The following is a 27306-nucleotide window of genomic DNA, read 5'->3' as shown; positions in this document are numbered from 1 at the left end:
TTTTTATTAATTACTTTTTTTGGTCCGGATTTGAGAATTAAGCTTTTTTTCGGCTCACTTTAAATATTTTTTTCCACTTTATTTATTTATTTTTAGTTAAAATATACCCCCACCAGTTTTTAAGTTTAAGACAGTAATTGCAAAAACAATGACAATTCAAGAAAGTTAAAATGAAATTTCACAAACTATTAATTACTCGTATATTCAAATGAATTGCCTCTTAAAGGGTGTTTCCATTTGAACCTCTATAAAATGCCATTTTTTTCCCCGTATTATTAACTAGAAAACCATGGCGCAACAAATTTAAAATATAAATACAACTTCAAAGAAGATAAAAAGCAATCACCTAAACAAGTTAATCTTATAATTATATGAAATGTCAAATTTCCAAGTTTCAATCATCATCTTCATCAATATCACTTTCAAGAGCAGGAATTCTACGAAAACGAGCCGAGTATCGAAAATATGACACTTCACTTTTATTTGATGTCACTGATCTCCTCTGCTTAGCTGAAAATCCTGTTCCAGATAGTGAATCCAATAAATCTCCCATGTCCATTTCCTTTTGGACCCCACTCTCTTCTTTAGAAAAACTACAAAATCACCCATCAAAAGAAAAAGATGAGGATCAATTTAGATAAGTATTAAAAAAAGAAATATACACAAACAAAAATTAAATATCTTTTTCCTTTAGTTTGTCATCAAAGCATACATTTGTTTTGGCTTTTCTGACAAAAATCCAAAACACATGCTATAGGATGTAAGGGGAACCATACCGTTCACGAATTATTTTAAAAGCTTCCTTTGTTGCATAAGGTAGCCCTGTCTTTGGATCACGGTATCTACAACATCAAATGACAATCAATTTAGAGGTGTGATGGTAGGAAAAAGGAAGAAGGTACAATTTTCAAAACAACTTCAATATCAAAGGTCAATAGGAGAGGCGTCGAAATCGTTTGGGGCTTCAAATGGCTCATATAATTGTAAGAAACAGAAAAATAATGTGCATTCTTAGACGTACTTAATAACTCATATGTTATACAAGTTACTAGTTTGAATATTTCCTTTCCCCTCCCCTTAGGGCCAAAAAACTTATAAAGAAAAAACAGTTATAAAAGTCACATACTTCAGACGCAAATGATTATGTTGTCATACTGGTATGACACAAGATCTTGAGCCCTACCATCTTACTCGGTCCTTTTTTTTTTTTTTTTTTTTAAACACACACCCGGTGGACTTGAACCCACGATCTCACCCTCCACCTTGCTACAAAGGGAGAAGGTATTGTTTGACCTGAGCTCATTGGTTCCATCTTTTTTTATTCAATATAAAAAATTTATATTGAAAAGCATGGAAAGGAATATATAAAAGGGGATACCTCAAAAGCTATAAAAAAAAATTAAAAAAAAAGAAAAAAAAAAAAGAAAAAAAAAGAAGAAGAAGATAAATATAGTTACAAATCAGATCATAAGGGTGAGATATCAGGTCTAAGAAAGAGTCTGAAGAGCCAACAAAAGTATAAACCAAAACCCATTTGAACAAAGCCTTTACTTGCACTCTCCCACTGACTTCTCGCTTCTTTTGAATGCCCTATTGTTTCTTTCCAGGCAATGCATCACAAAGACATGATTGGATTACTCTCCATCCACTAGGCTCTTCCCACACCCAACTTCCACCCCAAGAAACTTACAATTTAACCACTTAATTGGGCGTAACCCAATGGACTCTCTTCCCACACCCAACTTCTACCCCAAGAAACTAACAATTTAACCACTTAATTGGGCATAACCCAATGGACTCTGACCAGAGTCAAGACCAAGGGCCAAAGATCATGGGTGACAGTGCAATAGAGGAGCGAAAGAATCACGATTCTCAGTCCTGTTTAGATATTTAGCACCAGCTAAGGATAAATTTCCTATTATTGTGCTTGTGCAGATCTTGGCTGTCAAAATGGATCCTAAGTTATGGTCAAAACAAGTAGAGAACCCTTAGAGGAAGTTCTAGCATGCCAAAAGCTTTTCCATGGTAAAGTACTCTGGCAATTCCTTTTAAACTTATGTCAAATAGAAGATGTTGCTTTAAGAGTAATAGAATCCTTTTCCATATCGGAAGAAACTCTTAATGTCAAACATACAATTCCTTTTTGACTTGTCTGATAGTCTATCCCCCTCTGCCAACTCAGTTCACCTGTGAATCATGTAGACATTGGGTAGGAGCATCTACTTATTCTACTTCCCAACCTTCAACCAATCAGAAGAAAGCCATGAACCTTTAGTTCCAACGCAACACCACATCTGTCACCTTTAGTAAAATCAGCCACTGTTTCTACTTTGTATATAGCAATGGAAAATAAATTGGGAAAAAGTGCTAACTGGTGCGCTTCAGTGCAGCATACATCCTTCAAAAAAAGAATCTTGCTCCCATCCCACACCTCAAAGCATATGCTATTAATTAAAGTATCCCACCTACATCAACCTTCCACAAACTGTGGACACCTAAGAACTCAAGTCATCCAGCTATCTTGACCCTTCCAAATATCAAAACTACCACCCTCCATAAATTAACCCTCTCCACAAAATAACTCATATCCATTTACCTAAGACCACCATGCCACCCACAGATTTTTACTTCTTAACGTTTTACCATTTATTCAATGGGCAATACGAGCTGCTTGTTAAGCTCATGTCATTTAAATACCATGCATGCTAAAAAAATCTGAGAGAAAAACAGAATGTTAATTACCAAAGGAAAATTTAACAATCTTCATTACCAAGTCTTCCTTACTGATTTTTTGATTCTTACTAAGAGCATTTTACTGACACTATGTTTAAGAGGAAGAGGAGAGGATGGGGGGTGGGGAGAAAGAGGAGGAAAGAGGGACTATCTATATCTCTTATTTCGTTTGGATGTTTTAATCCATAATAGGAGGGGAAAGGTAAGTAGACACCTTCCCCCTGCTTGGTTGTCCGGAGAAAAGGAGAGGAAAGGATAAGCTATTATATAAACTGACAGTAGAGTGAAAAAAGTAAAAAAGGATTATTTAGATATCATCAAAATTTTAACCAATTATTAAGGATAAAAAGGGATGTACAAAAAAACTCATTAAACAATATACTCCGTTTAAATTCTCCTAGTTTGCAAGAGCTGAAAACGAGGCTTTAAGAGGGTACAGTATCCCTCAAAACCCCCTCAAATTCTCTCTCAATCCAAAAAATAAAATAAAATAAAAATAAAAAATCTAAATAGGGGGGAGTGTAAACCCACCCATTCCCCTGTGCCCTTTCCTCTCCTCTCTCCATCCAAACATAGCCTAAATTAAGGGAAAAACTATTGCAACTAGAACATTAAATTAAAAACCACATGTTCTCCAGCTGTACTTGCAAAGAGATCATCAATGACTTCAAACATCACATTTGTATTTTGTTTCTGAAAATAATTTCTTCTAAGAAAATCATTAACCACCAAATAGGAAATTGAGTTCTTACCTGGCCGGCAAACCAGTAACTGCACATACAGCCTTTTCTGGATCTGGAAAGAAATTTAAACAGAATAAATAAATCAATAGCATAGCCATAGGGTTCAATCAAGAAATCCCTAATTGCCACTACAAAATGTGACATGCATCTAAATGTGCCTCTAGATGCAAAAATCTTTGGCAACTTCTTTTCTTTTTTCATTTCACCTAATTAAACTTAAGCCTGAGGATTAATACTTTCTTGGGAAAAAGAAAAGAAATTGGAAAGAGAGAAAAAAAAGAAAAAGAATTAAGGTTTCATAGAACAGGGTAAGACCTATTAATGGCTTTTCTGATCCTCAAGGTTTTGCTGATTAGATCAGAACTTTAAAAGAGCCACTTTCAATTGAATCTTTGCCACCTTCATCATAATAAGCAACTCACTTGTACCGCATAAAGCTATACAGTTTTGTTTCTATGAAACAAGGGCAGTGTGCAAACTCATTATCTAAAGTAGTAGGTATAAGTGAATTATAGTCAGATGCTTTGGGAGTTTCACGCAGCATTTATTGGATCAATACATGGTGAAGGCAGAATTGGGCAACAGTATCACAACTCACTATAGGAACTTCAAGTAGCATCATTTACCAAAACCAAAATTGATCGACCATTAGTTTTGGTGGCATCTCCCATTTTATACAATAGCTTCATCTAAAATGATATACTTTTACAACAACTCTAAATTTTCGTTAAAAAAAAAAAAAAAAAACTCTAAATTTTCGTTTACATCCAAATAAATCCATCAATGACTCTTTAAATGAGGCAATTAGCAATGTGGACTCTGGTGAATCATTTTTATGAGCAGGGTCTCCAAAGATTATCAGCATGCACGAGAGCAGGACAACAAATTCACTACTGAGATCACAAATGGGGTTCTAACCGCTTGTTTTAAAATCCCTGGCTTAGCAAGACGACTGGCACACAGGTAAATTATTATTCTTTCTTTTGATAAGCAATTAAAATTTCATTGAAATCTCAATAATTAATACACAGGATGATTCTAATGCATCCTCTCAACAATTTAGACTGAGGTAAACTATTGCTAGTGGCAGGGACTAAAGATAACAAAGATACAGATGGCAGGATACCAAACCCACTATCGTGATTATGGCAGGGGGTTTAAAGGCTTCATTCCAATGGACTCTATGACAGAACAGTTGAGATAGAAACAAAATCCAAAAGAAAACAATTCCAACAATTATTAACAATTTTGGAAGGCATGGTTCATATTTAATCACATTCTGCATGAAGATACCCTCAGCAGTTTCACCAACACAATAATGTTCACAGGCACATAAAGTTAACTTACATGGAACAGACGTTGTAGAAATCTCTGACTGAAATGAACATCCTTTACTGAATTCTAAATATGAAAAACCTGTAACAAATTTACAGATCAACGTTAAATTAATCCAAAGTGAATTAATCTTTCCAGAAAAATAAACCTTTGTGTATTCATTTGTTCAGTAAAAAACAATTTGAAAATTAAATAATGGTGGTAACTTGCCATCTTTTGAATAATATTGTATCTGTGGACCACTGAACACAGCTTTATGCACAATTGCTCTTTTCTTAACTTCTTCCTCCCTTGCTAAAACACGCTCCAAGTTCCTCAAGTTCATGATTTCTGCAAAATTATAATCAATCCATTCTAGTTGAGATCATACAGAAAGTAACAGCATCACAGCTTCAAACATCTATATTCAAAGTTTCCCACAATTCAGAGATCATTTCCTAATACCGAGTGACAAGAGTCAAAACCTGTCTGAGCTGCTTCCAAAAGCATTTCTTCTTGGGTCATCTTCTTCTCCTCACCTTCCTTTTTCCTTTTTATCGGCTGCAATTCATTCCAAATTGTTTGGTTGTTTTAGAGTTGAAAGTACCACTGAAATGCAGATTTTACAAGTAGCGAAATTTTAACAAATCAAATGAACCAAGGAATGGTGAAAATGACACCAGGATTACAATCGCAACCGAGTTAATATGGATTCATCAGCTTAACAATGTATCATCACCATTAAGTGCATGGCTTAGTAATGACAACCATCATCCCATTTAAACAACAAGCAAGTCTTTAATTAGAAATGGAAGTATGCCCACAAGAAATGTTGAAGAAGGACCCCAAACTGACCTTCATTGTTGCTTGCAAAGCTGCACGTATTGCATCTCTCTCAGCTTGCCTAACAATGACCGAAGTTCTAGTAGATTTCCTAACCGTTCTCTCTCCTTCGTGGACATTGTGGTGTTCAGGTGTAATAGAATTTTGAGTTTGTTTTTCATCCTTAGGATCAGCCTCTAACTTCGAAAGGTCTTTCTTTTTCTTTTTCTTCTTTGCCACGGGCTTCCCTGGGTATATCAATCTCTTCTTTGTACGCGTCCTATAAGAAAACCCAACATTTAGCATTTAGAAACACAACCAAATCTATAGTTTCAACTATCACTCCCTTTAGCCAAAAGAAGCTAAACCTGTCCTCGGCATCGTTTTCTGCTTCTTCCTCTGGCTCGGGCTCCTAAACAAGATAATAAAAGAAGTATCAGGAGGACTAGACATGATAAATAGGAAACTGAATAGCATTAAAGATATTATTGATATGTGAATATCTCAACAAGTAGTAGGGAGCTCACATCTTCATCAAAGTCGCTATCAAACTCGTCAGCAACCTCTTGCTCTGCTTCATAATTAACATCATTCTCTTCCTGCAAAACACTAGTATATACTTGTAACTATGTACGCAACTTGAGATGCTAGCTGATCTTGATGAATTGGAAACATCTTTTTTTCCATTTCTAAATAGATAAATACATATTCTCTTCAATATGTCAAAATTTGTAGAACAGAAGCTTCTTAATTTGCAAATTAACGCAAAATACTCCTAGAATAAAGAAGCATATTGCTAAATACAGAGAAGAAATAACAATTTTCCACATTAAACCAGATACCCACAAAACCAAAAAAGAAAAGAGATATACCCAAAAGAACTGAGGCCAAGAAATAGGAGCATTTACCTCTTTAAGAGCCTCCTGGTTCCAGAACAACTCATCCTCCTCAACTTCCTCGTCGAGCAACTTGGTCATCCTCTTTCCTCTCGTTGGTCGAGAGGTGCGATCGAGAAAAGCAGGTGCCGCTGCTTCTTTGGAGGTTTCCATGACTATACTTTTGCTCCTCTAACTCAAGGTATGAATGAATTGGAAATAGTAATAAAACCAGAACGAAGGAACTTGGTATTCAAAAGTTTCTAATGAGAAGTTCTCGTCCTGGGGAGCGACTGTCGGGGCTTCGCAGAAACGGCGGGCCGGAGGGTCTGTCACTCCGTGCGGCGATGTCTGGTGTGGGCCGGAAGCAAGGGCGAATCACGTGCGCAGTGTCGCGTTTTTAGTTTTAGCAAGAATGCTTTGCAAATGGGCTTCCGGATTCCGAAAGCCCTTCTAGAGAAATCGAACCTACGCTAAATTTCAAGGGCCGACGCATCTTGGGCACGAGAGGTGGAGGAGCGGTTAGGGGTGTTCAATTGGTTATAACCGTAAGTTATTATCTATAACCGGTAATTGCAGCTTACTGAGAGCCTCGTGGAATTAGAGACCCTAGAACTGCTACTGCCATAATTGGTTAGCGGTTTTTAATAACCGACTATCAAATTAATTAGCGATTATTAGTTTACAATTATAATCGATTGCTAGCCCGCTTGAACACCCCTATGAGCGGTGGCCGTAAGGAAAATGTTCCCTTTGCAAAATCCATATGGTCCAAGTAAACCTTTAATTAAGATTTCAGAAAAGATGTTAGGTATTTCTATAGCGTTCTCCTGGTGTCCTCTTAAGTGTGATATGACTTTTAAAATTACTAATAGATTTAATAATAATTTTAAAAGTCAAATCACAGTTGAGAGGACACCAGGAGAACAGTAGAATAATACCTAGCATTTCTACCTAGCATTTCCCTAAAAATAATGCTACACACCCTCTCAATTCTCTACACCCATTTTTACACTCTTTTAGATGGCTTTTAAAACCATCATTATTTTAAAATTCAGTAAAAATTCTTTACAAATCTAATAATAATTTTAAAAGTCACTTTGTGAAAATTCTAAATCCTATATTCAAGGAAAATTTAAGAAAGCTGTTACTCTCTCGGTGTTCAAGAGAACCAAAAAATTCTAACATTTTTGCTTCCTTTATCATTATTTTATTAAAAAAATGTTTTCTCTTTTCTCTTTTTTTTTTTTTTTTTTTTTCATATAATTTATTTGAAGAATGTTTAAATGGTTTTTTTTAATATCTATTTTCTCTTTATTTTTTAAATAAATATTAAGAAAAAAAATAAATTTATTATAGAATTTATTTGAATAGAAAAGCAAAAATTAGTTCAATTATTTAATTTTTTTTTAAAAAAAAATTAAGAGAAATTGCTGCTAATGCTATCCTAGTTATTTTGTATATAATAAAAAATTTATTTATTCATATTTTTTAAAAGATATGATATCGATTAGTAAATATCATCCCAAATGTTTCTCAAAATAAAAAAAATATCATCCCAAATGGTTCTACGGTTTATATATAATATCCAATATCTTCCATACTTTGCGTGTCCGAATAATAGTAGGAATTATCTCCATTCGGAGTAGCCTACGATCATGGTCACAACTCTGCCATGGCAACCTCCACTCCTCTTAAGGCCCCGCCATCATCGCCGCCAGGCCATGCCCGTCAGGGCCTTCAGGCTCAGCGACATCGACGGCTTCGCGAAGCGAATGGCCTCGGGCGAGGCCTTGAGGGACGCGTGGCGTAGCGCTAACGACGGCTTCGATCAGCTCGTCTTCGAGGCCAAGAAGGCTTCCGAGCGCCTCGACCGCCGCTTCTCCGTGTCCCGACGCCTCAGCTCCGTCGCCCGCTCCGCCACCGACCGCGCCCGCGACTTCGACAGGGAGTTCGAGATCAGCCCTCGGTGGCGCACTTTCTCTATGGACTTCAGCAGGAACTTGCCGAGGGTTTGCTCTCTCTCTCTCTCTCTCTCTCTCTTAGATTGGAAATGAACTAAGATTTTGGAGTTTTATGCTTGTTTTGTGCTTGGTAATGCTGAGAGGGTTGTGCAGGTCTTTCTCTTTGCTGTGTTTTTATCAAAATGCCCTTCTTTTTTCTTCTGAATTGTGCGTTCTGTTTATTTGGCAAGTAGTTCAAATCAATAGTTTCAAATTTTCCCAGCTAAGAAATAGAAATAATTTTGAAAATTTTATCAAACACACACTCATAGACGTACATAATGATAAAAAAAAAAGACTGTATGCTAGTTCGATGACGGAATATACCACGATGCAAAATGTGTGTTCATTGGCACTAATGTTTTGGATCATATTCAGAAACTGTATTACCACGGCGAACACTACTTTGAGAAGTTGAAGTACGGTTCTAATCTCTCGTCCACTTTAGGATTTGTCTTAAAGATATCTTCGAATAAAAAGAAGAGAAGTATCCGGATAACTGCCTTCCAAATCTTCAATTCAGAGGTCTGCTTATCCTCATCATTTTGTTGTGATGAGCTTGGTACTATAAATTGCCATTAAGGGTTGGCAAGTAAGTTGAAAGCTTTGAAACTATATTTGAAGAAATGTAATGAAGAGGTTTTTGGCAATGCAGGGAAGAAAAAGGACTTTTTGGAGGATATTCAGTAGCTAGATTTTCTTGTAGAGGGCCACGGACGATGAAAGGAGGAGGTAGGAAGTTATGTCTAAGGAATTGGAGAAAGTTATTCTTCTTGAGGAAGTGAGTTGAAGGCAGAAATCTAAGGCCCTGTGGTTAAGGGAGGGGGATAAAAATACAAAAGTTTTTCATAGGGTGGCAAATTCCCCTAGAAGAAATAACTTAGTGGGTTCTTTTGTTATTAACGGATACATGTCTTCTGAATCCATTGAAATAAAGGAGCAAATAGTGCAATTATACAATTAATTGTATTCCGAATAGTTTACTTGGTGACCAAAGGTGGATGGCCTTTCGTTCCTTTCCATTGATGCGAAAGAGAGTAATTGGTTGGAAAGAGATTTTGAGGAGCAAGAAGTGTGGGAGGTGGTGAGGGATTTGAATGATGACAAGGCTCTGGGCCAGATGGTTTCACTATGGCCTTTTTTTCGGGAAATATTGGGAGGTAATGAAACAAGACATCATGGCGATTTTTAAGGAGTTTCATTGTTGACGGAAGTTTGTGAAGATTTTTAATGCAACTTTTCTTTCTCTTATCCCAAAGAAGGCAGGTGTTGTGGACATTAAGGATTTCCGTCTGATTAGCTTAGTGGATGGGGTTTATAAATTTATTTCCATGGTTTTAGCCAACATGTCAAAATTAGTGTTGAGAAAGAAGATATCTAATTCATAGAATGCATTCATTGGAGGTAGACAAATTTTGGATTTAGTGTTGATTGCTAATGAATGTTTGGAGAGTCAAAGCTCCCTCGCGAGTGGCCTTTTTGTGTGGACAATAGCTTTAGAGAAAATATTGACATTGAATAATTTGAGAAAGATGAATGTTGTGGTGGTGGAGTTTTGTTACATGTGGAAGAAGAGTGTGGAGTCCATTGATCGCTTGTTGATTCATCGCAGGAGAGTTATGGATCTCTATTCTTAATTTGTTTGGTTGATTGGGTTATGCCTAGATAGGTGAGTGATTTGTTCGTGACTTATGGAGGTCAGGTAGGGTGTGGTAATATTATGGAAGTATGGAGGGTGACTCCATTGTGTTTAATGTGGTGCCTTTGGAGAGATAAGAATACTTAGAGCTTTGAAGATGTAGAGACTTCAATGAGCTATGGAGGATCATTTTCAACACTTTACCTGGATATCGACACATCATAGCTTGCTTGTTTCTAGTTTTGCAGATTTTTGGACTTTTGTTCACTGTTTTCTTCTAATTAGGGGGTTCTCTTGTATACTTCTTATGTACTAGGGTTGCACCCCATTACGCTTATTTAATGATATTGAATTACTTGTCAAGGGAAAAAAAGAAAAAAAAGAAAAAAAAAGAGAGAAGATTATGGATGAGTAGGGTAGTTTTTGAGGGTTTTTAAAGAGTTTCTGTTTGAAGCTAGAAGTTGCAAGAGTTTTGGGAGTTGTCATGCAGAATTTCCGGCAGTATTTTTTTATTGATTGATTTTATTCACACAAAAATATAGAATTGTATATATAAGTGTATACTCATATATGTATTACATAAATTCAAATCGTGCCATATTCCGGTTACTTAGAAAAATAGTTCGAGAACATTAACAAGTTTGATTTTGTAAGTTTTGACACTAATCAATAGTGAGCTATGCTAATTTTTTGTAGGGTAGGAATTTAAAATGGTAAGGTTTTTATTGGTATAATTAAAAAATTCAAGATTTGGGTTGATTCAACAGACAATCATACCTAGGTGTTGAGTGGGAATTTACAAATGGTGTTACAGGAGTTTAATAATTGGTTTGTGTCTGTTATGGAATTGATACTGTCTTTTGGTCTTTAATTAGTGTTCTATTATTGGGCTCTTACGTTTTCTGACATCAATATGATCACTCATAATTGTGTTCCTTGTCATCCATGCAGTACAGGAGGCAGCTCAATGATTTTCTGAACACTCCATTAGGAAGAAGTTTCGCTGTATGTATCTCTCAAAATTATGCTGCATGTTACACCAAGTGTAGATGGTGTTTTCTATGATGACTAATGCTTGAGTACAATTAACATGATACTGCAGATCCCCTTGATTGGTGTAGGGCAACCTTGTCTTTTTTCAATTTGTGCCTCTTACAATATAATAGGTGATGGGTTATAGTTTTAGAGACAACTGTTTGCTGGAAATATTCCTGTCAGCGGCCAATTAGGTCTTTTTAAGGTAGGTTTGGATTGGTTAGCTGCTATCAAAAGGTTCAGGGAAATCTAGGGTTGAAGGGTTTCATAAGGTGAGAGAGAAAGGGTCTGGTGGTGGGTTATAGTTTCAAAATAGAAGAAAACACAGAAGAAATTGGTAGCTGCTCTAAGCTGTGTGAACATTGGCATGAATGGTGCAAGAGCTGATTATAGGTTTGAAAGAATGTTGAGGTGCAAGAAATCAAGATAATAAACAAAGAAAGAAGAAATAATAAGAAAGAGGAGCTTACACGGTCACACATTAAAAACTTTCTCTGTAAATCTCTATGCAATAAGCACCAACTCCATTGGAGAAATTTACAATCTCTTTATTAGAAGAAAACCCTAATGTAAGCTAATCTGTGTGAACATTGGCATGAATGGTGTAAGAGCTGATTATAGGTTTGAAAGAATGTTGAAGGTGCAAGAAATCAAGATAATAAACATAGAAAGAAGAAATAATAAGAAAGAGGAGCTTACACAGTCGCACATTAAAAACTTTCTCTGTAAATCTCTATGCAATAAGCACCAACTCCATTGGAGAAATTTACAATCTCTTTATTAGAAGAAAACCCTAATGTAAGCTAATCCTAACCAGCTAACCATCAGATTGAGTAAATCTTAAGCATACGCATCAAACCCTACTTTTAATAAGGAAACAAAACTAACTAGTCTTGGGCATCAAAATTGGGTAAGTTCTTTTCTAAACGTGCTAGGGCTGCTGCATCAATTCTAGCATCAATTCTCCAGCTTTGAAAGGAGTGACTCCATCGAGTTTGGAGCAGAACTAAGAATGCCATCTCCATAACCAGTCTGCTTTTGAGAAATGATCCCACAGTTCTTTTGAGCTTTATTGGTTGCAAGTCTTTGGTTGGAACATTCTTCTTCTAAATATCACCTTGCTTGATTAAGTATTGTCAAAGCCACAATGTTGTGCCTTCTTATAAAAATAGCTGTGGTTGCCTTAAGACAAAAATGACGCCCCTTCATTGGAAGTATGCAAAATTAGGCATTCTGAATCAACACTCTATTAAGTGACCAAGCATATTTCATGAAATGTCAGAGAGGTGTTATCAAACCCAACCCCCCCCCCCCCCCCCCCCCCAAATCCCTGGCATGGTCCCCGCAACCCAAAAACCAATCCTCATGCACCAAAATATTGTGGGAACCACTCCACATAGAATTGGGGAGAGAAGATTGGCAAAGGAGTAGTAATTTCCAATTCAATATGGTTGGGAGTTATGTGATAGAGTAATTATATTCATCACCCCCCCACCCCCCCAATTCTATGTGGAGTGGTTCCCACAATATTGTGGGTGGTGATGTATATAATTACTCTATCACATAACTCCCAACTATATTGAATTGGAAATTACTACTCCTTTGCCAATCTTCTTTCTCACCTTGGTCAATACTGAAAAAGGGGTGTTGAAGCATATGTCATTGTTCATCATCACTAATCTTACAAGACAATTTTTCTCACACGTGTTTTGCCTTGTGATAGAGTTAAGTGTCTCTACACTTAGGTCAGCCACACTCACACCAACACAGATATAAATTTCAGGAAAAACTCTTAACCTTTCATACAAAAATGATTATACAAAGGACGATCAAGGTCCCTTAGGAAACACTCAGTTGTGATCCTTAATAAATTCAGCCAGCCAAGGCTTTTACAAAGATTACAAACAACCCTAACACTACCCAGATATACAGAATGCATGATACCCTTTCTTATTTTGTAAACTTGAACAACTAATACCCATTTCTCACAAACGAACTCGAATGACTTAGCTTCCACATAAAATCTACTCAAATACCCCATTGCAAAACCAGAAAAGGAAAGCTAGGCTTTTATCGTTGCTGGAAAAACCAACAAACAACTAAGAAATGTCGGGATGCATCTTCACTTTCCGATGAGGGTAGAGAGAGAGAGAGTTTATTAGAGAAGACCTTAAGAACACATAATAGAGTGTCATTTGGCTGGTTGTAAGCGGTTGTGTTTGTGTAAAAGTGGTAGGTTTAGAAATTTAAATATGGTAGCTCATTGGGTAGGTGGAGTTTCAGTGAGGTTAATGGGTCGTTGGGGTTGGTCTATGGAAAAGTATCAAAAAGGGTTGGTCGTTGGGGTTCTCTAGATATACTAGATTTGAGGTGGGTGATGAATATAGTATTAGATTTTGGCATGATGTGTGGTGTGGAGAGCATACCCTTAAGATAGCTTTTCCATAGTTATTTAGTATTGCTCGCTTCAAAGATGCTTCCGTGGCAGATCGCTCACAACTTTCCAGTGACTCGTCAATGGAACATTAATTTTATCAGAGTGGTGTACGATTAAGAGGTGGATTTTTTCATCATGTTTTTCAATCTGTTCTATTCCATCAGATTGAGACGGGGTGATGAAAACAAGTTTTGTTTGGCCCCTTCCAAGAGAGGGTTGTTTGATGTCAAATTGTTCTATAATGTCTTTACTCCCCTTGATAATAATCATTTTCCATGGAGGAGTATTTGGCGAAATAAGGTTCTCTTGACAGTTGCGTTCTTTGCTTGGTTGGCCGCTTCTTACTATGGATAACTTGAGAAAACATTTTATAGTGGTAAATTGGTGTTACATTTTTTTTGATAAGTAATTGGTGTTACATGTGCAAGAATAGTGGGGAATCTGTAGATTACCTTCTACTCCATTGTGAGATTGCTAATGCCTTATGAAGTTCTACTTTTAGCATTTATGGGTTAAAATGGGTCATGCCTCGACGGGTGGTGGATCTCTTCACATGTCGGAGAGGGCAGGGTGGTACTTTTCAAAGTGTAGCAGTGTGGAAGATGAGTTTTGCTTAATGTGGTGTACCTAGAGAGAGAAATAATCGTACTTTTGAAAATTGTAAGAGAACGGTGGTGGAATTAAAGACCTTCTTCAAAATCCTTTACCATTGGACAGTTGCTTATGACTATCTTCAAAACCCACCCCAAGTAGTTTGGAACTAGGGAAATAGCTTGTTGATATGAGTTGAGGGTGGCATTGTATTTTTTAGTTTGTCTTATAAAACTCTTGATGTAACTAGTCATTAATTCATTTAATTACTTTATGAAGGTTAGCTAAGCACAGGCCTCCAATTTAGTCTAAAGCTGTGAGTCATATTGCAGATTAAACAAGTCAATTTGAAGGCTGTATATTCTATCCCCGAGTGATGTAAAAAATTTCAAAATGAAGTAGTACTTTAATATGTATTCCTTTTCCTTATTTTCTCTTTGTATGTATTCTGGATGTTGGTTATGCAAACTTTGTTTTTTATTGGCTCACACAACTTTCTTCTTCTTCTTGTTATTGTTTTTTTTTTTTTGTAGACAATTTTCTTCCTCTGGTTTGCATTGTCTGGATGGCTTTTTCGGTTCTTGATAATCGCAACATGGGTACTGCCATTTGCTGGTCCTCTTCTCATTGGTGCTATTGCCAATAACCTCGTTATAAAGGTATTACTGGTTCTTGTTGTTCTGCTTTTGCCCGTGAATGTGGATGCATGTGTGCATTTATAATTTTAATATTATTTTAGCGGCAATTCTTTTTTAGGGTGTGATTGGACTGGTTGCGTTATATGCCATTATCAACATTGTGTAATTAGCTATGAACTGTTTGTCAGTTTCTCCTTGTACCACATATACTTGAAAACATGTTAGGATAAAAGTCCACCTTGATCAGATAATCAAGTGATCATCTTTCAAGCTATTGATACCATTCCACAGAAATTGTGACCTTTTTTTATTGGCATAACTTTTGCTCCTGATATGGTCCAATCAAAAGGGAAGTCCTCACTATATTTTTCTTCTGGTGGCATATGTACCTTTTTTGTCCTGATCAATATTAATTGATATATGGGCTAATGTTGTAAGACTTTTGCTTAATTGTTTTTATTTCAAGAATTTAATGGTTATATTGAACTTTTGAGTTTCTTTCAAAGAATTAATTTGTTTTTGAAAAATGCTAACAGGTGGAAATAGTTTTCACAATGTTGTGCCTTGTTGTTTAGGTGAATATCTTCCTTATTTAGTTTTTGCTAGGAATTTATATATTTTCACTGCACTTAATGATGTAAGTTAACTTGGTTCTATGATTGCATTTGATCTATTTTGCAATGTATAGCTTATTCATGTATGTATCAGATGTTGTCAAAGATAACCCTGCTTCCTTGGCATCAGATGGGGTAGTTGTCAATATAAAAATTATATGTAATGATTCAAAACCCATCGAGTGCAAACTGCTTTTTGGGGCCATCGGACTGGGGGTTCGCCCTTTGAAATAACTGAGGTGCACTTGCGGAAAACTCCTTGCCAAGGGCCTATGCACCCTGGGATTAGTCGGATCGAAGCTCTGGATACCCGGTACCAAATCAAAAAAAAAAAAAAAAATTATATGTAATGATTTGAGACGTTAGTGGGCAAGCTAGATATATGAACTGTATTAGAAATTTAAGAGGTATATAGTATATCTTGGTGTCTTTTGGGAAACTTCACTTATCCTCTCTAATCACTAATGTGTCACGGCTTTGCAATGTTAACCTCAAACCCCTTTTAATTTCACTCACCCGTTGGAATTTTCTATTAACAAACTAGCTGACGTGTCATTTTGCACAAAACTTGGACAGGGGGCTTGCCCAGCTTGTAAGAGGCAATTTGTTGGTTACAAGAACCAAATAATCCGTTGCACAAGCTGTGGAAACACTGTATGGCAGCCGAAGGGGGACTTCTTCTCCAGAGGTGGCAGAGGAAACACTACTTCAAAGTCGGAGCCTGAGATTATTGACGTTGATTTTGAGGAGAAATGAAGGGATTCCCAAGTGATGGTGCCATGTCAGTTCGCTCTTCGGGGACGTCGTATACAGAGAGAGCAAAAAGAATGCAATACTTTCCAGTGTTCTTTCCTTCTGATATTTAGTCTGGTTATACTTTTCGTGTTAGTGTTAACTCTGCCTCCTGTAATTTCAGAGTGCTTATAGAGATTGTTGAATATTGTCAAATCTGTATATCGTTCTTTTCACTAGGAATACCACAGCCTCTCGTTGCTTACAGAAGATCTTCATATTGATGGTTGGCAGTCTTATGATCCCAAGGGAATCTGGTCAGGTTAGCCATTAGCTTTACCAAAATAAATCTTTTCAAAGTTAAGTTCTAGATTTTTTATTTTTTATTTTTCATTTTTTATGGCTGTATCAATAAGTATTGTTCTAATTGGACCTTTAGCTTTAGGAACTATCCAGTGTAGTGTTAAATTTTATTTTATTTTTCTTTTCGGGTAGATTTATACCAAGGAAAAAATAACATTTTAGAAAACTTTCAGAGCTTGTTTAAATTGTGAACTCTTACAATGAAACTTTTTAAAGTTGATTTTTTAAAGATTAGTGGCAAAGCATCTTGAAATTCATTTAGGGTAAAAGTAAATTTGGGCTTATTTGGCTGTTGTCAACGGAGAGAAACAAAGTCGACGAGGAGAAACCGCGTTAGCTCACACGAACCCTAGAAGAGCCTCCTTCGTTGCTTTCTCTGAGGTTCGTTTGCTTTCTTATCCTTCATGTTTGCTTTCCGAGAAAACGTAGGAAAAATGAGATGGGTTGTATTTTTCATTTCATTTTTAGGTGTTTACCGTTATTTAGGACTTAAATGTTCGTTTTATATATGCTTTTGAGCTTTTGAAAGTCCTTTTCTTTTCGAACTTGAACAAGGGCGGAGGGAGCTGGGAGGGGGTCGAGAGGATGCCCCCCGGCCCTCAAAAATTTTCCTCAACCCCTTTAGAAAAAACTTCACTCAAAGGCTTCAGCTAGCCAGCGGTGGCAGACGATGCATTCAGTCTTCAGAGTTCAGACTTAGTCTTAAATATTTAGAATTTTAGAAAGTTAGGTTAAGTTATGAAGAAGACGACTTAAACGCACCGTTTCATTAAGTTCGCTTTAAAACACATCATTTTAGAACGCTGACTTTCATTAGAGCCCAAATTAATTACCTATAAAAAAAAAAAAAAAAAAAAATCATTTGGAAGAACAAATCATTCAATTGCTTAATTTCAGAGTGCTTATAGAGATTGTTGAATATTGTCAAATCTATATATCGTTCTTTTCACTAGGAATACCACAGCCTCTCGTTGCTTACAGAAGATCTTCATATTGATGGTTGACAGTCTAATGATCCCAAGGGAACCTGGTCAAGTTAGCCATTAGCTTTACCAAAATAAATCTTTTCAAAGTTAAGTTCTAGATTTTTTTTTTTTTTTTTTTGTTTTTTTTTTTTTTTGCTGTATCAATAAGTTTTGTTCTAATTGGACGTTTACCTTTAGGAACTATCTAGTGTAGTGTTATGTATTTATTTATTTATTTATTTTTTGGGGTAGACTTATCTCAAGGAAAAAAGAACATTTTAGAAAACTTTCAGAGCTTGTTTAAATTGTGAACTCTTACAGTGAAACTTTTTAAAGTTGATTTTTTAAAGATTAGTGGCAAAGCATCTTGAAATTCATTTAGGGTAAAAGTAAATTTGGACTTATTTGGCTGTTGTCAACGGAGAGAAACAAAGTCGACGAGGAGAAAAAGCGCTAGCTCACACGAACCCTAGAAGAGCCTCCTTCGTTGCTTTCTCTGAGGTTCATTTGCTTTATTATCCTTCCTGTTTGCTTTCCGAGAAAACGTAGGAAAAATGAGATGGGTTGTATCTTTCATTTCATTTTTAGGTGTTTACCGTTATTTAGGACTTAAATGTTTGTTTTATATATGCTTTTGAGCTTTTGAAAGTCCTTTTCTTTTTGGACTTGAACAAGGGCGGAGGGAGTTGAAAGGGGGTCGAGAGGATGCCCCCCGGCCCTCAAAAATTTCCCTTAGCCCCTTTAGAAAAAACTTCACTCAAGGGCTTCGATTAGCCAGCGGTGGCAGACGATGCATTCAGTCTTCAGAGTTCAGACTTAGTTTTAGATATTTAGAATTTTAGAAAGTTAGGTTAAGTTATGAAGAAGACGACTTAAACGCACCGTTTCATTAAGTTCGCTTTAAAACGCATCATTTCAGAACGCTGACTTTCATTGGAGCCCAAATTAATTACCTATCCAAAAAAAAAAAAAAAAATTCATTTGGAAGAACAAACCATTCAATTGCTTAATTTTAAAAGGTGTCTAAGAATAATCCTAACTTAATTATGATATAAGTTTTTTTTTTTTTTTTGGTAATAAATTATAATAGAAGTGGGATATGCTTAAATCACTATGATAAATTTATTACTAGTAGTTTGGCGATTTGGTTAATGGAAATTTGGCATGTCTATAGATGGAAGAAATGGATGTTTTGTCTTGTTATATATTATTGTCTGAGTCACATTTGAATCAACAAAACACTAGTCACATCCACTTTCATTGCTACTATATTTCCTCGACCATTGCTGCCAGCACCACTACTACCGGTGATGGTAATTCTACGATGAACTTGCGCCACATGATGGTGATTGCCATTGCATCCCTGCCCTTCGCTTTAACTAGGATTTCACCAGACCAGAGCACATAATCGTATGCCATCTTCCCGGGCTCACAATGTCCTTTTTTTCTTTTTCTTTTTTGCGAAGTAAAGGAGCAAATAATAAAAGAAAAATCTGTAAAAGAACACTGGCATGCCTTAGACTAAATACAAACTAAAACAGGCCTATTCAGAATTATATAAACTAGCCCATAACCTGCGTGATGTGCGGAAGCTACTCGCAATGAATATTGAAGGAATGCCTTCTTAAGCCGTATGCTCATTGGTTTAGAGCTACTCCGCTTCTTGCTAATAGCCCCATCCATTGGACCACCTTGAGTTTATGCAATTAAATAAATCTTCTCACCTCATATTCATTGCCTGATTATCTCTTCAGTGTTTTGAAAGTGTTTATGTTCATTTTCTACACAACAATCAAATAAGTGATGAAGTGTACATACGGTATAATACCGGTGGCCCTCTGAGTCTGATGTATAAATGGTGACTTCTAATGCCTTGGGTTTGAGTCCTCCTCTCCTTTCATACTCTTCCACGTTACCTTTCTTTGCGAATTGCGATCTAATGTTTTTTTTTTGCTGACTTTACTTTCCACAAAGAATCATCCCAACAGTGCTGGCGTCAGGAGATGTAACAACCTTTACCAAAGGCTACCGAATGATCCAACCGTCAAATAAATCTTGGTAAACAACACTCCCAACGTGATTAATCTTGCGCAAAAAATAAAATAAAAAGAGATAGCTTTAACCTGATGAGCAAAAACCAGCCTACTCTCGAAAAGCTGACATGTCAACACGTCATTGGATGACATAAAAAATTATGACTTATGTTTCACATAATAAAGTCGTAAAAGCTACAATTTACTCTTATTTGTGAGAAAATTGAGATAGATTTAGTTGCCATAATAAGAGAATTGAGATGGATTTAGTTGCCATAAAATCTGATATTGAAAGGAAATATATTTTCTAACAACCGTCAAACTATGTTATTAAAGAGAAATGCTAAAGGCCCAACTTTTTTGCCCAACAAAAGTCCAACTTTTACCTTTTATTTTTTTTCTAAAAAAAACAAAATGAAAAATGGAAAAAATGTCTGAAGCAACCCTATCTATTTTTTGCATTTCTTTTATTTAGTATTTTTTTAAAAATGAAAAATAGTATTTTTCTTCATAATAATGACATTTTCTTACAAAAAATGACATTATTATGAAAAAAATACCATTTTTCATTTTAAAAAAAATACCAAATAAAAGAAAGACAAAAAATAGATAGGGTTGCTTTAAACATTTTTTTCATTTTTTATTTTATTTTATTTTTTAAAAATAAATAAGGCAAAAGTTAGACTTTTGTTGGGCAAAAAAGTTGAGTCCCTATCATTCCTCGTTATTAAAATGCAACACTAATTATGCTCTCTTCTCTCTACATTAATATATTTAACAAATCTCCTTTAATATAAGAACATATATATTCTCTCTGACACTATTCAAGCGCTGGTACACCTGAAACTGGCCGGAACCAAACAATATTCATTTTCCAGCAAACACATGAATAAGCACAAGGATCGAGTCGGCCTTATAGCACTCATATCCCTCTTCTTGTTCGTCGGTTTACTCTATGTCTTCGTCGCCTTCCCCACCTCCTTTAAGCCACTCCTGTCCGTACAATATAACCAATGTCAACCCTCTAAAACCGTAAGCTTTTTCTTTTTTTCTTTAATTGAATTATTGCGGTGTTATATATATTAATTTATGTGATATATATATATTAAGGGCGATGATGCACTGGAGGTAGCTTTGTCGGAGGCTTCCATGGAGGACAGGACAGTAATAATCACCATTGTGAACAAGGCTTACGTGGAGGGAGACAAGCCGATGCTTGACATGTTTTTGGATAGTTTTTGGGTCGGGGAAGATACGCGGGAATTGGTAGATCACCTTCTATTAGTTGCGATGGATCCGACGTCGTTCGAACGCTGCAAATTTCTTCGGCTTCATTGCTACATGCTTGAAATGGAGGACGACATGGATTCCAAGGCTGAGAAGCTCTACATGTCCGATAATTTTATCAAGATGATGTGGAGGAGAACACTCTTTCTGGGAGACGTACTGAAGCGAGGCTACAGTTTCATTTTCACGGTACCTTCATTAATTTCCTTACTCATTTTTATATTTATAGCACAAGTAATGAAGCAGTTAAATAAACTGAAAATTGATGCCCATAAATTAACATAGAATAATGTTGATAAACACTTACAAATAACTGGTTGGCTAAAGAAGATATAAGTTGTTTGAAATCATTTCAAAGCTTGATGCTTCAAAAGTTTACAAAGAAATATTACAAAGATAGTAGGTTGCAGGAATGGATAAGTAAGTTTCATGTAGAGAGTATTGTCCAGTCTACCGAAACTCTACATTTCCTTCCCTTAAATAGACTCAAGGTTTCATTTATGAATTATTGTCTTCTTGATTGAGTGACTGAGTTATGAAGATTTTGTCTAACCTACTTCAGTGAATGCAAGTTCATGCTGCTTTATCCTGAGTAAATTGCACCGAAAGCCGTGAAAGTAGCAATAATTTATTTGACTATTCATAAATAGTAACTTGTCTGGAGTGACTATGAAAAGATTTTATACTTGTATATAATGTATCTTAAATCTTAGGGTTTTCAGAATTCAATCACTCCGTCAAGAAGACAATAATATAGAAATAAAACATTTCTGAATTATTATTAATTGATGAGTTTTTTATTTTTATTTTTTAATTTATGACAGGACACTGATGTGATGTGGCTAAGGAATCCATTTCCAAGGCTGAGCCAAAATGGAACCATTGATCTTGAAATCAGCACAGATGTTTTCAACGGTGATGAAGGGTCAGAAGCCAACCCCATGAACACCGGGTTCTACATGATCAGATCCAACAACAAGACCATCTCATTATTTGATGCATGGTACGCCCGGAAAGATAACTCTACGGGATTAAATGATCAATTGATTTTAGGAAATATGATGCGTGGAGGTGTGTTAAGAGACATAGGCCTCACTGTAAGATTCCTGGACACCAAATACTTCACTGGCTTCTGTCAAGACACCAAAGACTTCAAAGCTCTCACAACCGTCCATGCCAATTGCTGTCGTACTATTCGTGCCAAGCTGGCGGATCTGTCTGCTCTCATTCATGATTGGAAGATGTTCAAGAGGCCATCTACCAACGATAGTTTGACATCTGGATTGTCAACGTTGATGCATGTGGCATGCACGGACTCATGGATTGGGTACAAATGGTGACCGACGAGACGAATTAATTAAGAGAAATGTTAGTAATCAATATCTACTATACTGTGTGGGACTGCTATATATAACCGCTTCTCATCAGTTTTCACCCGTGCCATAAAATAAATGTATTGGCGGCGCTCTTCATGACATGCATGATGATCATGCGAAAATGTGAAGAACAATATTCTCATGCATGTAGGCAATATCAATAAATCTATTTTTTACACCTAGCTATTTTGTGATTCCTAAGAGGGAAATAATTGGTGTCAATAATTTTTTTTCATATTTTCTTACAAATTCAATAGATTAACCATTAGATTGTGGAATAGGTTAGGATCCTCATCAGTCCAGTTTGGATCGGAGAATATCCAGTTAATGGTCAGAATTTCTTAAAGAAATCTTAAGAGCATTTCCAACAATATAGCTAAAAGAGAGATATTAGCTACATTTAGCTATTTTTGCCATTTTTTTTTTTTTTGCTCCAACATAATAGCTTCATGTTAGCTATTATATCTTAACTACTACAGTGAATAGCAATTTGTAGCTATTTATTGTAGCACACTAGATTAAATATAATATTATTTAATATTATTTCTCTCTCTTCTCTCTCTCTTCCTCTTCCTCACATAGGCATTCTTGTTTTTTAGACAAACCCACCCAACAACCCCTCCTCTCATATTTCTTTCTAGTATCATATCATTCTTCCTCACCTACACCCCATGAGACTGACCCAATTCCTCAAGACTAAGTTAATCACACCTAAAATCATCCGAAATCCAAACAAAAAATTTTGCCAACATGAGCACCAGAACCCACGGTTGTAGATGGGGTTTAGATCCACCATAGGCTAACCGTATCAAATCCTTTTTTCTTCTAGTATCAAATCCTTCTTCTGTGGCAGCGTTGTTTAAGCTTCAAAATTTAAAGTTTCTTAGGTTGTGGTGGTGTGCAGAGAGAGAGAGGGAGAGAGAGAGGAGAGGGAAGAGATAATTGCAGAGGTTGGCCATGAGGGGTTTGGGTTGAGTTAGAAGGAGAGAGAGTGAGAGAGAGAAAAATTAAAAAAAATAAATTAAAAAAAGATTAAATAATAATATTTAAAGAAAAGTAGAGAATGGAATAAAGAAGTTGTTGGAGTTTATATAGAAAAATGAGTAGGTAAAATAGAGAATAATGTTTTTTGACTAGGTAAAATACCTAATGCTACTGGAGATGCTCTAAGGCCATAAATAGAACATATGTCCCATTAATAAAAATAATAAAATAACAAAATATTGTATATTTTTAAAAAATATATAAAAAAAAATTAAGGGGTGGCCAACCACCCCAGTTGGGGCTGGGGTGGCTTCGGCCTCCCCAGATCGCCAATCTGGGGTGGCGATGGCCCTTGGGGGTGGTCCGGCCTCCCCCAATGGCTAGTTCGAAAAAAAACACATAAATTCATTTGGCCCTTGGGGTGGTCTGTCCACCCCAAGGGCCAAACAATTTTTTTTTTTAGTTTGGGTTTAGGGGGTGGCCGAACCACCCCTCAAGGACCATAGGGTGGTCCGGCCACTCCTGGCCGGCCATTGGGGTGGCTCTCAAGCCACTCTCAGCTAAAATGAGGTGGTCTGGCCACCCCCTATGGTCAAGATGGGGTGGTCAGACACCCCTTATTTTTTTATTATTTTATTATTATTATTTTTTTTAATCTGAATTTTTTTTTTTTTTTTTTTTTGGTAGTGGGACATGTGTCCTATTTGTACCTCTATGATTTTTAAGAAAAAATCTCAACTATGAACTGAATATTTTCCAATTCATTTTGAACTGGAGAGGATCATATTCTTAGATTTGTAGAATTAATCATTGACTTATGTGAGACAACAATAAATTTATAAGTGCCAATTGGATTGTTTGCATTAATTAGACATGAGTTGCTTCAACATTCAATCCCAATTATGCTACGCACGTACATGTCCACACGCAGACAAAATATAAAATTTATTTCAACTTTCAAAATATAGGAATTATGCTACACTAAAGATTGTGTTTAACGTACAAAATGAAATGGAAAAGTAAATAAATAAATGCTAAGAAAATGGAAAGTTTCCAAAATATTTTATCCAATTACAAACTCATCTCTTTATAAATTGCCATTTTTTTTTTCTCTCTCTCTCTAGTCTCTATTGAAGTGATCTTAATTATTTAAACTTGAGTTCTTCTCTTCTTCTCCATAATTTCACTATTTTCCAACAACTCACTCTAAGCCATGATTAAAATCCTTCCATATAGCTGATCAATGATAAAAAAAAAAATCCCTTCCACCATTAAATTTATGTAGGACCCACAAATTTAATAATTGATCTATTGAATTTGTAAAAAAATATGATTTTATAACATGCATCTTTTTTAAAACTCATAGAGTTATTTGTTAAACCCTCAAACCACACCGGAGCCAAAAATGTATTTATCCCTAAATAAAATGAAATGACGAAATATACTATTATTCTTTCATAAATCAAATTGTATATATGAAAAAAGTAAAATAAATTAATGTTCTTCCAAAATGATGCACGTACACGGTACACCAGGTTAATTATTGTGAGGATAAAAGTAAAATGTTATATATATATATATATACCCGCTAAAATGTCTCTCAGCTCTTGAGACAATTGAGAGTTATACACCAAGAAAAAGACTGATCAGGACCCTCGGGTGATTTATGTACATACAAATTAAAGGGATACGTTGCTTCCCCAAATCAGGGAAACCACAAAAAGGAGCGAGGAGCTCTCAAAATCTCACATCCCTCTCCTGGAAGGCCCTATAAATTATACGCCCCATCTATTTAATTAATACAAAAAACAAAAGAAAAAAGTCAATAAACAAATATATGGCGCGAAAAATGACATGCATCGCCCTCCATGCAGCTCTCACGACAATCCTCCTCGTCGCCACCTGTGTCATATCCGACACGCTAATACCCGCCGACAAGTCACAAGTAGACGCGTGGTTTAAGAACAACGTGAAGCCGTTGACGGCGCGCCAGGGTAGTCTAGACCCTGCACTTGTGAAGGCCGAGGGAGCTCCTAGAATTATTTCGGTTTCCAAGAGCGGAGGAGGGAATTTCAAGACCGTCTCCGACGCCGTCAAAAGCATTCCGGATGGGAACACGAGGCGTGTTATTGTGCATATTGGAGGCGGACAATACACCGAGAAAATTACAATTCCACGGAGTAAGCCGTTTATTACTTTTTATGGGTCGCCGGGGAGTCTGCCAACCTTGACATATTCCGGCAATTCGGCGCAGTATGGAACGGTGGATAGCGCCAGCTTGATTGTGCTATCGGATTACTTCACTGCCGCAAATATTATTATTGCGGTACATATATATGCGTCTAAAACATCATCCTTAGAACTATTTAATTTACTATACATATATGATAGCGTTCATATTTGTTGTTGCAGAATTCTTCACCAAGGCCTAATCCGAAACAAAAGGGAGGTCAGGCGCTTGCATTTAGGATCTCCGGCGACATGGCTTCCTTCTACAACTGTAAATTCAAAGGATTTCAGGACACCGTCTGTGACGACAGGGGCAACCACTTCTTTAAGGATTGCTACGTTGAAGGCTCTGTTGATTTCATATTTGGAAGTGGCAAATCTCTTTATTTGGTAGGCTGCTAGCAATTTGAGTAATAGCTAGTTAGCGGTTATTTATGTCCAAACTGCACAGCAATAACAGTTTGTTATTGATGGGCCTTTAGGCATATTTTGGTGTTTTTCAGCTTATTTTAAACAAACTTAGGATGTTTTCGACATGTTTTAGATTATATTTGAAATTGTGTTTGAGAAATAGAGCTTTTAAGTTAAAAAATATTTTTTTTGGTCAAAAGTGCGTTTTTGCAATTTTTTTATATTTTATTTTTACTTTTTAAACCCTTAAAAGTGCTTTCAATTTTTTTTCTCAAACGGGTATCTATATATATATATATTTTCTTTCAAATGAATTTTTTGAGTATACGTTAACGCACTTTTAGGCCTCTCAAACACATACTCAAATAGACTCTTAGTGTTTTTATGTGAAACCCTATACCAAAACAATGTCATGTTGCTATATTATTTACATATAAGGGTAAGTATTAGGCGATTAGCGATTATTAACCACCTTCACCTACCTCATCATTGCTAACTGCGGCATCTTATGTACGACCAAATTAACTCTTTCAAAGAGACAAAATGGGCAAGGCTGAAGGCTCTTGACTTCTTGTTCTCCCGTCATTCATGCATGTACTTTCTTTTTCAATACTTTATTCTTAGTAAATAGGGCTAGCTGCTGCTTTTTTTATTTTTTTGGATTTATTATGGTAATTAAGGATGGATCGAGTAACAAAGGGAGAATATATATTTGTTGGTGCAGAACACAGAATTACGTGTACTTGGGGATGAAGGACTGATGGTGATCGCAGCACAAGCAAGGAAATCTTCGTCGGAAGACGACGGATTCTCGTTTGTCCATTGCAGCGTAACCGGCACCGGCGATAGTGCATTCTTAGGAAGAGCATGGATGGCATACCCCAGCGTGGTTTACGCCTACACCACCATGACCAGCGTTGTCGATCCTCTTGGATGGAGCGATAACTTCCACCCAGAACGTGACAGGCACGTGATCACCCATCTTTTTTTTTTTTTTATCTATTTGTTAATTTGCTTTTTCAGGTTTAATTAGTTTTTTATTATTGGCACCGTATGCAGTACCGTTTTATTTGGAGAATACAAGAACTCGGGACCCGGTTCAAATCTTTCTAGACGCGCCAAGTTTAGCAAGCAATTGGGTGACAATGAAGCGAAAAAATTCCTCAGCCTTGCCTATATCAAGGGTTCCTCATGGTTGCTTCCTTCTCCATCGATGTGAATATATTTTTGAGAGATGAGTATTTAGAATTACTCATTTTTTAGAGAGTAGGAACAATCAATTGTCAATCTACAAGCGAAGCTGGCCATATGGCCGCTCGTGTAAAAGTATTTTATTTTTTCCATTTTTTTTTTTAATTTCCTTTTGTATGTGTAACGAACCAACGATAGATATATATGTTGTACATCTTTTTTTTTTTTCTTTTTTTTCTCTAATTAAAAGGATGGGAAGGGGCGATCAGTGTAATTTTCCCCCTTGGGCGT

General features: G+C 36.2%; 3 protein-coding genes and 1 pseudogene across 4 annotated transcripts; 3 read left to right on the top strand and 1 right to left on the bottom strand.

Moving 5' to 3' along the window:
- Positions 1–340: 340 nt before the first annotated feature.
- SWC2 (DNA binding protein SWC2) lies at positions 341–6996 on the bottom strand. Its single transcript, XM_059604628.2, has 10 exons — positions 6521–6996; positions 6140–6211; positions 5981–6024; positions 5646–5892; positions 5276–5351; positions 5022–5141; positions 4824–4892; positions 3486–3528; positions 777–842; positions 341–593 (listed from the first exon to the last, which is right to left on the bottom strand). The coding sequence occupies exons 1-10, from the start codon at positions 6659–6661 to the stop codon at positions 395–397; spliced, it is 1077 nt and encodes a 358-aa protein (XP_059460611.2). The 5' UTR covers positions 6662–6996; the 3' UTR covers positions 341–394.
- Positions 6997–8087: 1091 nt separating this feature from the next.
- LOC132190717 (replicase polyprotein 1ab protein) lies at positions 8088–16473 on the top strand. The gene is made up of 4 exons (XM_059605767.2): positions 8088–8499; positions 11081–11134; positions 14726–14851; positions 16021–16473. Exons 1-4 carry the CDS (start codon positions 8146–8148, stop codon positions 16198–16200), a joined length of 714 nt encoding a protein of 237 aa, XP_059461750.2. The 5' UTR covers positions 8088–8145; the 3' UTR covers positions 16201–16473.
- A 3917-nt stretch (positions 16474–20390) lies between these two features.
- Positions 20391–22164, top strand: LOC132191014 (uncharacterized protein At1g28695 pseudogene; annotated as a pseudogene). The gene is made up of 3 exons (XR_015909166.1): positions 20391–20569; positions 20648–21013; positions 21649–22164. The product of XR_015909166.1 is annotated as an uncharacterized protein At1g28695 pseudogene (transcript).
- A 2842-nt stretch (positions 22165–25006) lies between these two features.
- LOC132190540 (pectinesterase PPME1-like) lies at positions 25007–27046 on the top strand. The gene is made up of 4 exons (XM_059605562.2): positions 25007–25510; positions 25597–25803; positions 26549–26790; positions 26884–27046. The coding sequence occupies exons 1-4, from the start codon at positions 25022–25024 to the stop codon at positions 27041–27043; spliced, it is 1098 nt and encodes a 365-aa protein (XP_059461545.1). The 5' UTR covers positions 25007–25021; the 3' UTR covers positions 27044–27046.
- The last annotated feature ends 260 nt before the right edge of the window (positions 27047–27306 follow it).

Source organism: Corylus avellana, chromosome 9 (genome assembly GCF_965113065.1).
Source record: "Corylus avellana chromosome 9, dhCorAvel1.hap1.2, whole genome shotgun sequence".
NCBI classification, from domain to species: domain Eukaryota; kingdom Viridiplantae; phylum Streptophyta; class Magnoliopsida; order Fagales; family Betulaceae; genus Corylus; species Corylus avellana.
The sequence above is the reverse complement of the archived record's forward strand: the minus strand, read 5'-3'. Positions and strand labels throughout refer to the sequence as shown.

What these genes read in the sequence shown, in the direction of transcription:
- SWC2 (XM_059604628.2), bottom strand. Translation starts at nt 6,661, where the DNA reads ATGGAAACCTCCAAAGAAGCAGCGGCACCTGCTTTTCTCGATCGCACC. An exon ending in ACCAGGAGGCTCTTAAAGAG is followed by an intron (nt 6,212 to 6,520) that starts GTAAATGCTCCT and finishes AGTGTTTTGCAG; the next exon opens with GAAGAGAATGATGTTAATTA. An exon ending in GAAAACGATGCCGAGGACAG is followed by an intron (nt 5,893 to 5,980) that starts GTTTAGCTTCTT and finishes GTTTTCTTATAG; the next exon opens with GACGCGTACAAAGAAGAGAT.
- LOC132190717 (XM_059605767.2), top strand. Translation starts at nt 8,146, where the DNA reads ATGGTCACAACTCTGCCATGGCAACCTCCACTCCTCTTAAGGCCCCGC. An exon ending in TCAGCAGGAACTTGCCGAGG is followed by an intron (nt 8,500 to 11,080) that starts GTTTGCTCTCTC and finishes TCATCCATGCAG; the next exon opens with TACAGGAGGCAGCTCAATGA. An exon ending in CATTAGGAAGAAGTTTCGCT is followed by an intron (nt 11,135 to 14,725) that starts GTATGTATCTCT and finishes TTTTTTTTGTAG; the next exon opens with ACAATTTTCTTCCTCTGGTT.
- LOC132190540 (XM_059605562.2), top strand. Translation starts at nt 25,022, where the DNA reads ATGGCGCGAAAAATGACATGCATCGCCCTCCATGCAGCTCTCACGACA. An exon ending in GTGGCAAATCTCTTTATTTG is followed by an intron (nt 25,804 to 26,548) that starts GTAGGCTGCTAG and finishes TTGTTGGTGCAG; the next exon opens with AACACAGAATTACGTGTACT. An exon ending in TTCCACCCAGAACGTGACAG is followed by an intron (nt 26,791 to 26,883) that starts GCACGTGATCAC and finishes CACCGTATGCAG; the next exon opens with TACCGTTTTATTTGGAGAAT.